General features: G+C 38.4%; 1 protein-coding gene across 1 annotated transcript in view; it reads left to right on the top strand.

Moving 5' to 3' along the window:
- The window catches only part of CPLANE1 (ciliogenesis and planar polarity effector complex subunit 1), a 107,142-nt gene that overhangs the window by 74,792 nt on the left and 17,334 nt on the right, over window positions 1-15,016 (top strand). The window contains 4 exon segments of the mRNA XM_070357630.1: window positions 562-649; window positions 9,937-10,059; window positions 14,050-14,080; window positions 14,589-14,720. Of these exon segments, the coding sequence (XP_070213731.1) occupies window positions 562-649; window positions 9,937-10,059; window positions 14,050-14,080; window positions 14,589-14,720 (374 nt within the window).

Consider the following 15,016-nt stretch of genomic DNA (forward strand, 5'->3'; position numbering starts at 1 on the left):
TGCCAGAAGAGAGGTGGGTGGGAGATGGGTGAAATAGGTGAAGGGGATTAAGAGGTACAAATTACCAATTGTAAAGATAAGTCAGTGATACAATGTACAGCACAGGGAGAATAGTGAATAATGTTGTGTAGCTTTATATGGTGAGTAGTGTATAAAAATATTAAATTACTGTAGTATACATCTGAAGCTAATATAACATTGTAAGTCAATTATACTTCAATTAAAAAATCAGTAAAGTAAAGGTGAACTGTGTAAATAAAAGGGAAAGTTTTGTCTTGATGGCAGTTAACATTCCTCCCCATTCTAAAATTTGTGATGCAGTTTTCCTGAGCTTCTTAAAAGGTTAAATTGGTTAAGATACAAAATAAGTAAAAATTTATTCCTCTTTAAAAAAACCTCACCATTTAACTCGTATTGGATTCAATCCTCTTCTTTCATCTTTCATATTTGCATTCTTCCAATGCAAATATGAAAAACCTATGTAAAATTATTTATGGTATTTTGAAATAATCAGACTATAAAATTTGTAACCATTTTTTTGTGGTGTATGTTTTTCTATAGGTTGAACCTGTGGGTCCCATTGAACTGTCTTCTGGCCCTGAATCTGAAAAAACATTCCCTTCAAAAACCATTAGCATTTCTGAAGAAGGTTTGTGAGGGGTCCAGGGTGGGACTGAAGCCTTTCTTGGGAAGGATGTGTGTACACCAGAAATAGTCTTCTTATGTGAGCTGAAGCCATCGGTCCCCTTATTTTTAGATGAGGATTCATTTTGTGATAACATAATGGGCCCCCACCTCAGGCCAGTTTATTTCCTGAGAAGCTGATGCCATGACCTCCTCTGGCCTTTGCCCCAGAATGAGGCAGTGTGGGCTGGACCGCGGTTATGTGACTCCGCACCACTGGCTGCGTGACCGCTGAGAATCACAGATCTTGTGCTGAGGTGGTGTCTGCCTGCGGTCATCAGAGGAGCCGGAGCTTGAAGTTCAGGTTCAGTGGCCTGGCAACGGTGAAGTTATTAAGCTTTGGCATTTCTTATTTTAAGAATGAGAATTTGGGTATTTTTTTAAATGTCTACTATATCTATGATTGTTAGTATCTATATTCTTTCTTTCATTTAGTCTAGTCAGCAGTTTAATGCATTTTGCCAGAAAACGGGGTTTGGTTTATTGATTCTCTTTATTGTTTCTTAATGTTCTTTTTCACAAATTTCTACTCTTTAGCTTTATTATTTCTTCTGCTCTTGGAGGCTTACTTTGTGGGATTTTTCCTAACTTCATACTTTGTTTTTTTCTAATAAATGCATTTGAGGCTGAATGTGTTTATTCAAGGACCCAGATAAGGGTGCTGCTGTTATATCTTTTGGTGGTATTCAATTTATATTAAGATTTATTCTTCAGCTCGTAAAAAGACTTTTTAGCTTCCAAATATTATGGGGCTTGGGCTATATTTTTGTAATTTATTTCCATTTTCATTGTACTGTGATTAGATGAGTGTATGATAATATCATTCTTCAGTTCAGCTTAGTTGCTCAGTCGTGTCTGACTCTTTGTAACCCCATGGACTGCAGCACACCAGGCTTCCCTGTCCATCACCAACTCCCGGAGCTTGCTCAAACACATGTCCATTGAGTCGGTGGTGCCATCCAGCCATCTTATCCTCTGGCATCCCCTTCTCCTCCTGCCTTCAATCTTTCCTAGCATCAAGGTCTTTTCCAGTGAGTCAGTTCTTCGCATCAGGTGGCCAAAGTATTGAAGCTTCAGCTTCAGCATCAGTCCTTCCAATTTATATCACTCTTAGATATTTGTTAAAATTTCGGTTGAGGCTTAGGATATATAGTCAGTTTTTGTAAATATTCTGTTTATTTGAAAAGAGTGAGCATTTTCTGTTTATGTAGGAGATGTGTGTGTGTGTAGTCACATACACATATATCATAGTCAGACTTCTAAATTACACTGTTCAGAAGGGCGCATTAAAAATTACCTGCAATGATTTGGAATTGTTTATTTCTCTTTGTAATTCTGTTAAATGTTTCTTTATGTACTTGTTTTTTTGTTGTTCAGTCACCAGCTCATGTCTGACTCTTTGCCACCACATGGACTGCAGCATGCCAGGCATCCCTGTTCTTCTCTATCATGCAGAGTTAGCTCAGACTCGTGTCCATTGAGTTGATTATGCTAACCATCTCATCCTCTGTCGTCACCCCCTTCTCCTCCTGCCCTCAGTCTTTCCTAGTGTCAGGGTCTTTTCTAATGAGTCGGCTCTTCACATCAGGTGGCCAAACTTTCAGACTTCAGCTTCAGCATTAGTCCTTTCAGTGAATATTCAGTTTGATTTCATTTAGGATTGACTGGTTTGATCTCCTTGCTTTCCAAGGGACTCTCAAAGAGTCTTCTCCAGCACCATGATCAAAAGAGTCAATTCTTTGGCACTTAGCCTTCTTATATGCTCCAACTTTCATATCCATATATGACTGCTGGAAAAGCGATTGCTTTGACTATGCAGACCTTTGTCAGCAAAGTGATATCCCTGCTTTTGAATATGCTGTCTAGCTTTCTCATAGCTTTTCTTCCAAGGAGCAAGCATCTTTTAATTTCATGGCTGCAGTCACCATCTGCAGTAATTTTGGATCCCCCCAAAATAAAGGCTCTCACTGTTTCCATTGTTTCTCCATCTATTTGCCATGAAGTGTTGGGACCAGTTGCCATTATCTTAGTTTTCTGAATGTTGAGTTTTAAGTCAACTTTTTCACTCTCATCTTTCACTTTCATCAAGAGGCTCTTTAGTTCTTCTTTGCTTTCTGCCATAAGGGTGGTGGTATCTGCATATCTGAGGTTATTGATATTTCTCCCAGCTATTGATTCCAGCTTGTGCTTCATCCAGCCTGACATTTCACATGATGCATTCTGCATATAAGTTAAATAAGCAGGGTGACAATATACAGCCTTGATATACTCCTTTCCCAATTTGGAACCAGTTCTAACTGTTGCTTCTTGACCTGCATACAGGTTTCTCAGGGAGACAGATAAGGTGGTCTGGTATTCCCATCTCTTTAAGAGTTTTCCACAGTTTGTTGTGATCCACAAAGTCAAAGACTTTAGTGTAGTCAATGAAGCAGAAATAGATATTTTCCTGGAAATCCTTTACTTTTTCTATGATCCAGTGAATGTTGGCAACTTGATCTCTGGTTCCTCTGCCTTTTCTAAATCCAGCTTATACATCTGGAAGTTCTCAGTTCACGTACTGTTGAAGCCTAGCATGAAGGATTTTGAGAATTGCCTTGCTAGCACGTGAAATGAGTGCAACTGTTTGGTAGCTGGGACATTCTTTGGGATTGCCTTTCTTTGGGTTTGGAATAAAAACCGACCTTTTTCAGTCCTGTGGCCACTGCTGGCTTTTCCAAATTTGTTGACATATTGAGTGCATCACTTTAACAATATCAGCTTTTAGGATTTGAAATATCTCAGCTGGAATTCCATCACCTCCACTGGTTTTGTTTGTACTAATGCTTCCTAAGGTTCATTTAACTTCACACTACAGGATGTCTGTCTCTAGGTGAGTGACCACAGCCTTGTGGTAATTCAAGTCATTAAGACCTTTTTTGTACAGTTCTTCTATGTATTCTATGCACCTCTTCTTAATCTCTTCTGCTTCTGTTAGGTCCTTAAAACTTCTGTCCTTTATCATGACCATCCTTGCATGAAATGTTCCCTTGGTATCTCCAGTTTTCTTGAAGAGATCTTTAGTTTTTCCCTTTGAGTTGTGTTCTATTATTTCTTTGCATTGTTCACTTAAAAAGGCTTTCTTATCTTTCCTAGCTATTCTTTGGAACTCTGCATTCAATTGGGTATATATTATGTGGTTCAGGCTATGGGTATATCTTATGTAGTTTAGGCTATGTTATAAAATGAATATAGTTAATGATGATTACTTTTCTTGAATTTTATCTGTTTTATCATTAAGTATACAGCCTTGACATACTCCTTTCCCGATTTGGAACCAGTCTGTTGTTTCATGTCTAGTTCTAACTGTAGCTTCTTGACCTGCACACAGATTTCTTAGGAGGCAGGTCAGGTGGTCTGGAATTCCCATCTTTTTTAAGAATTTTCCAGTGTGTTGTGATCCACACAGTCAAAGGCTTTGGCATAGTCAATAAAGTAGAGGTAGATGTTTTTCTGGAACTCTGTTTCTTTTTCGATGATCCAGTGGATGTCGGCAATTTGATCTCTGGTTCCTCTGCCTTTTCTAAATCCAGCTTGAACATCTGGAAGTTCACAGTTCACGTACTTTTGAATCCTGGCTTGGAGAAGTTTGAACATTACTTTGCTAGCGTGTGAGATGAGTACAATTGTGTGGTAGTTTGAACATACTCTGGCATTGGCTTTCTTTGGGATTGGAATGAAAACTGACCTTTTCCAGTCCTGTGGCCACTGCTGAGTTTTCCAAATTTGCTGGCATATTCAGTGCAGCACTTTCCCAGCATCATCTTTTAGGATTTGAAATAGCTCAACTGGAATTCCATCACCTCCACTAGCATTGTTCGTAGTGATTTCCTAAGGCCCACTTGACTTCACATTCCTGGATGTCTGGCTCCAGGTGAGTGATCACATCATCGTGGTTATCTGGGTCATGAAGATCTTTTTTGTACAGTTCTCTGTGTATTCTTGCCACCTCTTCTTAATATCTTCTTCTTCTGTTAGGTCCATATCATTTCTGTCCTTCATTGTGTCCATCTTTGCATGAAATATTCCCTTGGTATCTCTATAATTTTCTTGAAGCGATCTCTAGTCTTTCCCATTTTATTGTTTTCCTCTATTTTTTTGCATTGATCACTGAGGAAGGCTTTCTTATCTCTCCTTGCTGTTCTTTGGAACTCTGTATTCAAATGGATATATCTTTCCTTTTCTCCTTTGTCTTTAGCTTCTCTTCTTTTCTCAGCAATTTGTAACACCTCCTCAGACAACCATTTTGCCTTTTTGCATTCCTTTTTCTTGGGAATGGTCTTGATCACTGCCTCCTGTACAGTGTCACAAACCTCTGTCCATAGTTCTTCAGGCACTCTGTCTATCAGATCTAATCCCTTGAATCTATTTGTCATTTTCATTGTATAATCGTAAGGGATTTGATTTAGGTCATACCTGAATGGTCTAGTGGTTTTCCCTACTTTCTTTAATTTAAGTCTGAATTTGGCAATCAGGAGTTCATGATCTGAGCCACAGTCAGCTCCCGGTCTTGTTTTTGCTGACTGTATAAAGCTTCTCCATCTTTGACTGCAAAGAATATTATCAATCTGATTTTAGTATTGACCATCTGGTGATGTCCATGTGTAGAGTCTTCCCTTGTGTTGTTGGAAGAGTGTGTTTGCTATGACTAGTGTATTCTCTTGGCAAAACTCTTGTTAGCCTTTGACCTGCTTCGTTTTGTACTCCAAGGCCAGATTTGCCTGATTCTCCAGGTATCTTTTGACTTCCTACTTTTGCATTCCAGTTCCCTATAATGAAAAGAATATCTTTTTTGGGTATTAGTTCTAGAAGGTCTTATAGGTCTTCATAGAACCGTTCAACTTCGGCTTCTTCAGCGTTACTGGTCGGGGCATAGACTTGAATTACTATGATATTGAATGGTTTGCCTTGGAAATGAACAGAGATCATTTCTGTTGTTTTTGAGATTGCATCCAAGTACCTCATTTTGGACTCTTTTGTTGACTATGATGGCTACTCCATTTCTTCTAAGGGATTCTTGCCCACAGTAGTAAATATAATGGTCATCTGAGTTAAATTCACCCATTCCAAAAAGTTGGCTTAAAACTCAACATTCAGAAAACTGAGATCATGGCATCTGGTCCCATCACTTCATGGCAAATTGATGGGGAAACAATGGAAACAGTGAGAGACCTTATTTTTGGGGGCTCCAAAATCACTGCAGATGGTGACTGCAGCCAGGAAATTAAAAGACACTTGCTCCTTGGAAGAAAAGTTAGGACCAGCCTAGACAGCATATTAAAAAGCAGAGATATTACTTTGCCAACAAAGGTCTGTCTAGTCAAAGCTCTGGTTTTTCCAGTAGTCACGTATGTATGTGAGAGTTGGACTATAAAGAAAGCTGAGCACTGAAGAACTGATGCTTTTGAACTGTGGTGCCGTGAAGACTCTTGAGAGTCCCTTGGACTGCAAGAAGATCCAACCAGTCCATCCCAAAGGAGATCAGTCCTGGGTGTTCATTGGAAGAACTGATGTTGAAGCTGAAACTCCAATACTTTGGCCACCTCATGCGACGAGTTGACTCATTGGAAAAGACCCTAATGCTGGGAAGGATTGGGGGCAGGAGAAGAAGGGGATGACAGAGGATGAGATGGCTGGATGGCATCACCTACTCAATGGACATGGGTTTGTGTAGACTCCGGGAGTTGGTGATGGACAGGGAGGCCTGGCGTGCTGCGATTCATGGGGTCACAAAGAGTTGGACACGACTGAGCAACTGAACTGAACTGAACTGATGTTGGGAAAGATTGAGGTCAGGAGGAGAAGGGGACGACAGAGATTGAGATGGTTGGATGGCATCACCGACTCGATGGACATGAGTTTGAGTAAGTTCCTGGAGTTAGTGATGGACAGGGAAGCCTGGCGTGCTGCAGTCCATGGAGTTGCAAAGAGTTGGACACGATTGAGTGAAATATTATTAAGTAATGACTATCTTTATTCTCAATAATGTTGTTTAGGCTCAAAGTCAATTTTGTTGAATATGTCCATTTCTGTTTGCTTTTGCCTGGTATATCTTTTTTGATACTTTTTATTAAAAATTTTAATGGTAAGTTTCAGGCATAGTTCAGTAGAAGACAAAATAGTATAATTAACCTTCATGTTCCCAACAATCACCTTTACAAGTATCAACCCATGGCCAGTCCTGTTTTATATATCCCACCCACTCTTTCTACCTTTTCCTGAATTATTTTAAAGCAAATTCCAGACAGCACATTATTTTATCCATAAATATTTTAACATTCTCTAAAAGACAAGGTCTATTTTAAAAATAGTAACAACATCATCACCTCTTTTTTTTAAAAAGTCTTGATACTGTCACGTACCTAATAAGTGTTCAGCTATTGCCAGTTGGCGCATTTTAAAAAATAGTGTATTTGGTCCAGTTGGAGTCCAGATAAGGGCCATACATGGCATTTGGTTGATGGCTTATAATTCTCTTTTAATTTCTGGGTTCCTCTTTTTTTCTCTCTTTTTCCCCTTCTGGTTGATTGTTGAAGAAACTTGGTTGTTTGTCCTGAAGTATTTTTCAGGGTCTACATTTTGTTAATTGTGTCTCTGTGGTGTCATTTACGTTCTTCTGTTCCCTTTATTTCCTATCATTAGACATCCCTTTACTTTCAAGATGAGTGACTGTGTTATAGATGTGTTCAGCAAATATGGCTAGATTTCATTCTTCAAATAATTACATACTTTGTGTTTTAATTATAAGATATAAGCAGCTGTTTATTGTGATTACTGATACATTTGTGCTTGCTTCTATTATCTTATTTTGTGCTTCCTATTTACTCTCTCTTTTGTTTACTTTTTGTCCTTTTTTCTTTCCTTCTGTTGGATTGAGTTTTCTGTATCCACTCTTTCCCCCTCTATTTGTTCAGAAATTATACAGTCTATTTTTATTCCCTTAGGACATATTCTTCAATTTTCAACATTCAGAATTGAGTGTTGAGATGAATATATTTACCTCACAAGCAACATAAGGTCTTATGTTAGAGCTTTTAGCACTGGTATTCCAGGGGCTCAGTGGTAAAGAATCCGCCTGCTAATACAGGGGACACTGGAGATGCAGGTTCAATCCTTGGCCAGGAAGATCCCCTGGAGGAGGAAATGCCAACCCACTCTAGTATTGCTGCCTGGAAAATTTCTTGGACAGAGGAACCTGGCTTGCTGCAGTCCATGGGTTTGCAAAGATTCGCACATGACTCTGCACACATACACACATGCCTCTTCACATCTTCTCTGATACTGTTTTCTAATATTTCAGATCTGTACCTTGTTTTTAACCTGCCCACTTAGTCTCCTTTGTCTTTTATTTTTACATGTCTGTACTAATTTGAATTTATCAGCATGTTTGCCAGTTTATTTCCCCTCAGTTGCTTCTTTTTTTCAAAGACATTGTAAACTGAATGATGTACATATGTAAAAAATAAGTATATTAGACAAAAACACAGGTTTCATCAAATAATACTTGTCGTCATTCCCCAAGGTGCAGTCTGGCATTTTCTCTTTTGTGCGGTTATTGCCAGAGTTGCTCCTTGCATCCACTTCGTTGAGGACTGTTTCCTTCCTCCTTCCTGTATTAGTTCTTTCAACTGGAGTCTGTCAGTAGCCAGTTCGCCCAGTCTTTGAGAACAGTTGTGATTTTACTGCAGTGTGTGAGTGATGGCTCACAGCTGAGATCAGAATGCTAGGTCGCTGCTTATCTTCCCTCAGTCTTTTAAGATATTATTCCATTTTTCCATTGACATTTCTAATTGCTGAGTGTATAATACCCATGTGATGTCTAAATTGCTGTTGTTTTATCTCTGATCACTTTTACAGTTTTCATCTTTATTTTTGGTTTATTTTGCATGTTGAAATGGTGTGTCTAGGTGTATAATTCCTTTTATTTATTCTATATGGGAGTAGGAATGGCTTGTTAATTTGCAGTTTTAACACTGGGAAGTCTTACCTGGTTTCTTTTGGAGTATTGCTTTTTCTAAAGCTCTTGTTAGAGGTGTGCTGGGACTTCTCAGTCCATTCCCTGTCTCCTAACCACCCTCAGGGTCTCCCTTTTCTCTCAGTGATGTGCTCCAGGATATTTCCTCAAAACTCTTTCTCTTAGTCTACTCATTCTCTCTACTGCTGTGTCTTCTTTGCTGTAGGATTTTAATTTTGGTGACTACATTCTTAATGTCCAGAAGATTTCTTTCTTTTTCAAATCTCTCTGTTCTTTGGATGTACTGTCCTTTTCTTTTACTGTGGTTTCTATACCTTATTTTATCAGTTTAATCATTTTAGTAATATTTTATGCCCTTTCAGATTATTTTATTTTGTGTGTGCATATTTTCAATTGTCAGATGTGTATACTGATGCTCTGGGCTGCTTATTCTTTTGTGTGAGTTGTAATTTTTTATATGGAGCTTATTTAGGGGGTAGTTCTGCTAGGTTGTGTATGTTTTTCTTTGGCATGATTTTGTTATTTTCTTCTTGCTGTTACTGAAGTAGAAAAAAGTGGGGACACGGTTTTATGATCTTTTTTTTGGCTTGGAGTTGCTGTACCACATAGATAGTGTAAATTCAGATCCCACACCTGCCTGTAGTATAGCAAGACAGGGTGGGTATCTGTTTTCTCAGAGTTAACTTTTGTTTTTTTCCCATCCACTACCCAGGGAGATAAAAAAGTTTGCTGTTTCTCTAGGGCAGAATTTTTCTTATCCCCACTTTATGGACAGAACTGTCCTTCAGCATTCTCACTTCCTCTCACTGTGTCTGTAGGAACCAGGTCTCCTGTTCCTCCTCGGGCTATACCAGCAGCATTGTCCATTTAGTGCCCAGATTTGAATTCCTTTTTATTTTACGACACCAGGAGACTTATTTTACTTACAAGTTTAATTGGTTGTGTATGCTTTTTTTTTAATTCACCATTTCTTCTGTGTTTTATACAGGTAATGGGCCTATTCACTGCAGCTCCATCTGTTGTGTTTTCTGAAGTTGATAATAAATTTAGTAGTAGATAATAAATTTTCTTACTATGAGACAGTTTAAACTTAATACTGTATTAAATTATTTTATTATGCAGTAAGAAAGTTACCAGAATAATGTCTTTTCCATGTGATTTTTTTCCCATTATCATTATTTTCTTTTTATTGTAATATATGTTCTCTGGATTAATGCACTTCCTGACTTATATGAATAAAGAAGATCAGAGGGACAAAGAAGAGATTTCAATAACAGAAACTTACCCTTGCCAGAAGACCTATGTGCTTCCTTCGGCTCATTCAGCCGTCAGCCTTTCCAGTGACCAGAATGTGACTTCTCTTGGTATTGTTCTTAACTTTTTTTCCTTTACTCTTATTTTCCAAGATACTGTTATTGAAGAGTACTTACTTTACTGGGAATATAGTTGTGAAGGATTTGTGAAGCCATTGCAATATTCGTAAGTTTCAGGGAAAAGAAAGTTAAAAATTGTGCCATGTACATGTAGTACTACATTATCGTGTCACTTTCATAAGATACTCTACAAGATGTGTCATGCTGCCACTACTGCTAAGTCGCTTCAGTCGTGTCTGACTCTGTGCGACCCCATAGACGGCAGCCCACCAGGCTCCCCCGTCCCTAGGATTCTCCAGGCAAGAACACTGGAGTGGGTTGCCATTTCCTTCTCTAGTGCATGAAAGTGAAAGTCAAAGTGAATCACTCAGTCGTGTCCGACTCTTACTGACCTCATGGACTGCAGCCCACCAGGCTCCTCCGTCCATGGATTTTCCAGGCAAGAGTACTGGAGTGGGGTGCCATTGCCTTCTCCACAAGATGTGTCATATCTCTGTGTAATTCAGGCTCCTCTGTCCATGGGATTCTCCAGGCAAGCATACTAGAGTAGTTGCCATGCCCTCCTCCAGGGGATCTTCCCGACCCAGGGCTCAAACCCAAGTTGGGTTCTTTACCACGAGCGCCACCTGGAAAGCCCCGTTAAATACATAGCAACTGAAACATTACAGTATTACACTGGTATATTATACTATACTACTATACTGTTTGATTTGTATAAAAATTGAGGAATTAAAACTCTGTCAATTTTAAGAGTTTTGATTTGGAAACAAAATAATGACTGTGATTTTGTGGGCCTCTTCCACATGCCAGACATCACTGTTTTATGTGTGTTGACCCTGGTGTAAGCCTGACCTGTGATCTAGCTACCATTCTCCCATTTTACAGTTGAGAATATTGAGGCTTAGAGAAATTCAGGGCCATTGTTCATTCTATTTCTTTTAGAGCTGACAGTTCAAAATGCTATTCCTTAGTCCTAAGTGATATTTTGTGTCATAGTAATAGCAGGGCATACTGCGTATCACAATTGGAACTCTAATGGTGGCCTTGAAATACCTTTTTTGCCCTCAGATACTTATGGTCAATAAGGGTGATTTTATTGAATGCTTGCAATATGTTTTATTACCATTATTAAAGTTATATAAGCAGTTAGAAATGCTATTTTTAAATGGCATTGCTGTTGTTTAAATAAAAACTATTAAGCTGTTTTTAAGCTTTGTATTTTTTCTCTAAACTCTAGATTCTGTTCATATTTCAGTCATCATCATATGGAGATAATCATTTTTATTCACTGAGTTGTTGTGAAGATTAATTACTGTATATAAAGCATTTAGCTGAGAATCTGTTTGATTCCTATAGGTTCTTGCTCACCAGTATCTTTCCTCTTTCCTCTTATGGAAGGGAGAATTGAGAAATGTAGTTAAAGAGGCCTTAGTGGATTCTGATTGTATCTGAGAAGTTTAAACTACATTTGGTACTTGGGAATCACTGACAAATTTTGAGCAGGAGAGGTTTGGAAGAACACTAGGATGGAGGTCTAGGTCAGTTAGTGAACTTTTAAATTAATGTGACCTGGGCAGTGATGAGGGTCTGGGCAGTGTTGTGGGAAAGGAGAAGAAATGAGACATTCTGAACAGGCAGCTGATGGCTTAAAGCTCAACATTCAGAAAACTAAGATCATGGCATCCGGTCCCATCACTTCATGGCGAATAGATGGGGAAACAGTGGAAACAGTGACAGACTTTATTTTCTCCAAAATCACTGGAGATGGTGATTGTAGTCATGAAATTAAAAGACCCTTACTGCTTGGAAGGAAAGTTATGACCAACCTAGACAGCATATTAAAAAGCAGAGACATTACTTTGCCAACAAAGGTCCATCTAGTCAAGGTTATGGTTTTTCCAGTGGTCATGTATGGATGTGAGCATTGGACTATAAAGAAAGCTGAGCACTGAAGAATTGATGCTTTTGAACTGTGGTGTTGGAGAAGACTCTTGAGAGTCCCTTGGACTGCAAGGAAATCCAATCAGTCCATCCTAAAGGAGATCAGTCCTGGGTGTTCATTGGAAGGACTGATGTTGAAGTTGAAACTCCAATACTTTGTCCACCTGATGTGAAGAGCTGACTCATTGGAAAAGACCCTGATGCTGGGAAAGATTGAGGGCAGGAGGAGAAGGGGACGACAGAGGATGAGATAGCTGGATGGCATCACTGACTCCATGGACATGAGTTTGGGTAAAGTCTGGGAGTTGGTGATGGACTAGGAGCCTGGCATGCTGCGGTTCACGGCGTCGCAAAGAGTCGGAAATGACTGAGCGACTGAACTGAACTGATACTCACTGACTAAGTGGGTGGCATGGGTGGAGAAGGAGAACGCAAATGGCTGGTTAGCATTGTCAGACTAAGAGCAAGGATATCACCAGGTCTTAATGTCAAACTCTTAGAGCACCTTCAACCAGATGTAGCATTTCAGGCAATATTCATATCATATTTAGGACCTAGCTTTTGATAAGCAATTAGAGCTTGCTGAGAGGTTTAGGCTAAAAAACAGAAGAGCCTTTTCCCCTAATTATATAGTTAATATTGATGGAAAATGGGGAAATGCTTAGGACCAGCCTGAGAAATGTCATCCATCAGAGAGCAGGAGGAGCCCACCCCACCCAGTGAGGGAAGTGGATGAGCAGCCTCTGGTGAAGGGACTTTCAAGAAACAGTGAATCCCTGACAGTTTCACAGGCCACCAGAAAGTTAAGAAAGAAGACTGAGTTTTTTTGAGCACTTTAAGACCTATCGGTATTTCTAATAAGTGAAGTCAATGATCAGGCTGAGTGCACTGTTTGGCATTTTTTCAAAAAGGAACTGTGACCATCAAGGAATGAAGCTCATCTGTTGCGTGTGTTAGTAAATTATAAAGGCCATCCCATAGAAGAAATCCAAAGGTGGTTTGAAAATGAAGGATAGAATCTTCCTGCGTAACTACTTTTAAAAGTTATTTGACTATAACACTTTTCTGCCTTTTGATAAAAAGAATCATTTTATCAAAATCGTTCATTTCTTAGATCTTTTATATCTGATTAGTCTACACTTAGGGCTTCCCTGGTGTCGCGGGCTAGAGAGTCGGCCTGCCGCTACAGTAGATGCAGGGTCGATCCCTGGTCAGGAAGAGTCCCAGGAGAAGGAAATGGCACCCACTCCAGTATTCTTGCCTGGGAAATCCCATGGACAGAGGAGCCTGGGAGGGGGGTTACAGTTCTTGGGGTCAGACATGACTTAGCAACTATATAAACAAGTCTGTACTTACACCATTATTGAAGAACTCACAAATGACCAGACTCAGAGACCAAAGATAATGTGAAATTCTTGATGTGAGGATTAAAAAACAAAAAATGTGCTTAAGAAAGCAAAATTATTTGATATTAAAAACATGGGGATGTCTCAGTCATAGAGGCAAGGTGGGTTTATCTTAGTATTAGAAAATCTTAAGGAAATGTTTTTGAGAAGAGATGTCAGGACACTTTTCTCTCTGTTAACTCAGTTCTCTTTGAGGGTTAAACACAGAAAGCTGAAAAGGCTATGTTTTGCTCTAAAGACATGTTATTAATACTGGACAAGGTTTAAAAATCATCCTTTGAGTCATGTTCTTCCATGTAAAGGCTTTTGGGATTAAATTAGATGTTTTCTACACAGTATTCACTTCAGATCATCAAAAGTTTTTTTGTTTTCTTTTCTTTTTAAAAAGTAAATCACACTCCAGTATTCTAAACGTGTATGAAGCAAAGTAGATTATACCTCCTAACATGTATTGTTCAGAGTGCTCTGGATAGACAAGTAATCTTAAAATGTGGACACTATTCACCACCAAATGGAGGTTTAAAAATATTTCAGTTTGTGGACATATAATTTCTAGATCAGGCTAATAATTTAAAATAGAAAAAAATAACTGACCTGAAATTTTAATTCATAGTAATGTTTCTTTTTTTTTAAGGTGTGAACAACAATGATGAATTATTTGAAAGGTAACTATCTTAATTCATAGTTTTACTTGCAGTTAGGTACAAATCATATGTTCTGGAAATTTTGTTGTTCATATGTATGTAAACTTTACACTAAATATTTTTTGTGGATTAAAGGAATGTAATTCCCATTGGGAATGGGATCTTTTAAGAAACTGATGATTGTTATGTTGTATCTCACTGTTTTAGAGTAGGTAGGTAGAGTATCTGCTGCATTTTCTTTTACTGCATATGTATTAAATTGCAATAGGCAGGACAGATTAGAAGCTGTCTTCTAGGCCTTACGTTTGCTCCTTTGAGAGTACATATGAAGTTGTCAATTACTGATGATTATGCTTTTCCACTGAGGATTAATGAGATTAAAGCAATAGAATGAAATTAGTTATATGCTTATCATTTTTTGTGTTCATTTATGCTCTTGGAGAGCATAGTTTTAAATGCTTATTTTTGCTTAATATAAGTAAGTTGTGGGTACTGATTTGTATTTCTCATATTGCATTTGGGAATGAAGTGCTTCGGTAGATCCACTCCAGATGAGTGAACTGACTGATATTGCAGACATTATCAATGACCTTATAACAAAAGATGGAGTTTCCAGTGAAGAGCTCAGCCTAACAGAGCAACAGGCTAGGAGCATCTCCAGGTAATCATTGAATAATTCATTTTTAACCTGTTTTAAATGATTATGGTTTAAGAGTATTAAAAAAAATGACCATTTTTGGTGATTTTTTAGAAAACAGATTCAAAGCTTACATAGATTTTTTTTCTCTGTTAATAGATTTTGTGATGTTTATATGTCATTCCTCCCCTTCCTCCAACAATCATAGACTGGCTTCTGTAACTAATACAGCACGTCTGTATCCTGAGTTTTCTGAAGGTCTCATCGCTCTGAGTACAACATAAATATAATCCTGTTTCTTCTTAAAGTAATTAATAATT

This window comes from Bos mutus, chromosome 20, assembly GCF_027580195.1.
Source record: "Bos mutus isolate GX-2022 chromosome 20, NWIPB_WYAK_1.1, whole genome shotgun sequence".
NCBI classification, from domain to species: Eukaryota; Metazoa; Chordata; class Mammalia; order Artiodactyla; family Bovidae; genus Bos; species Bos mutus.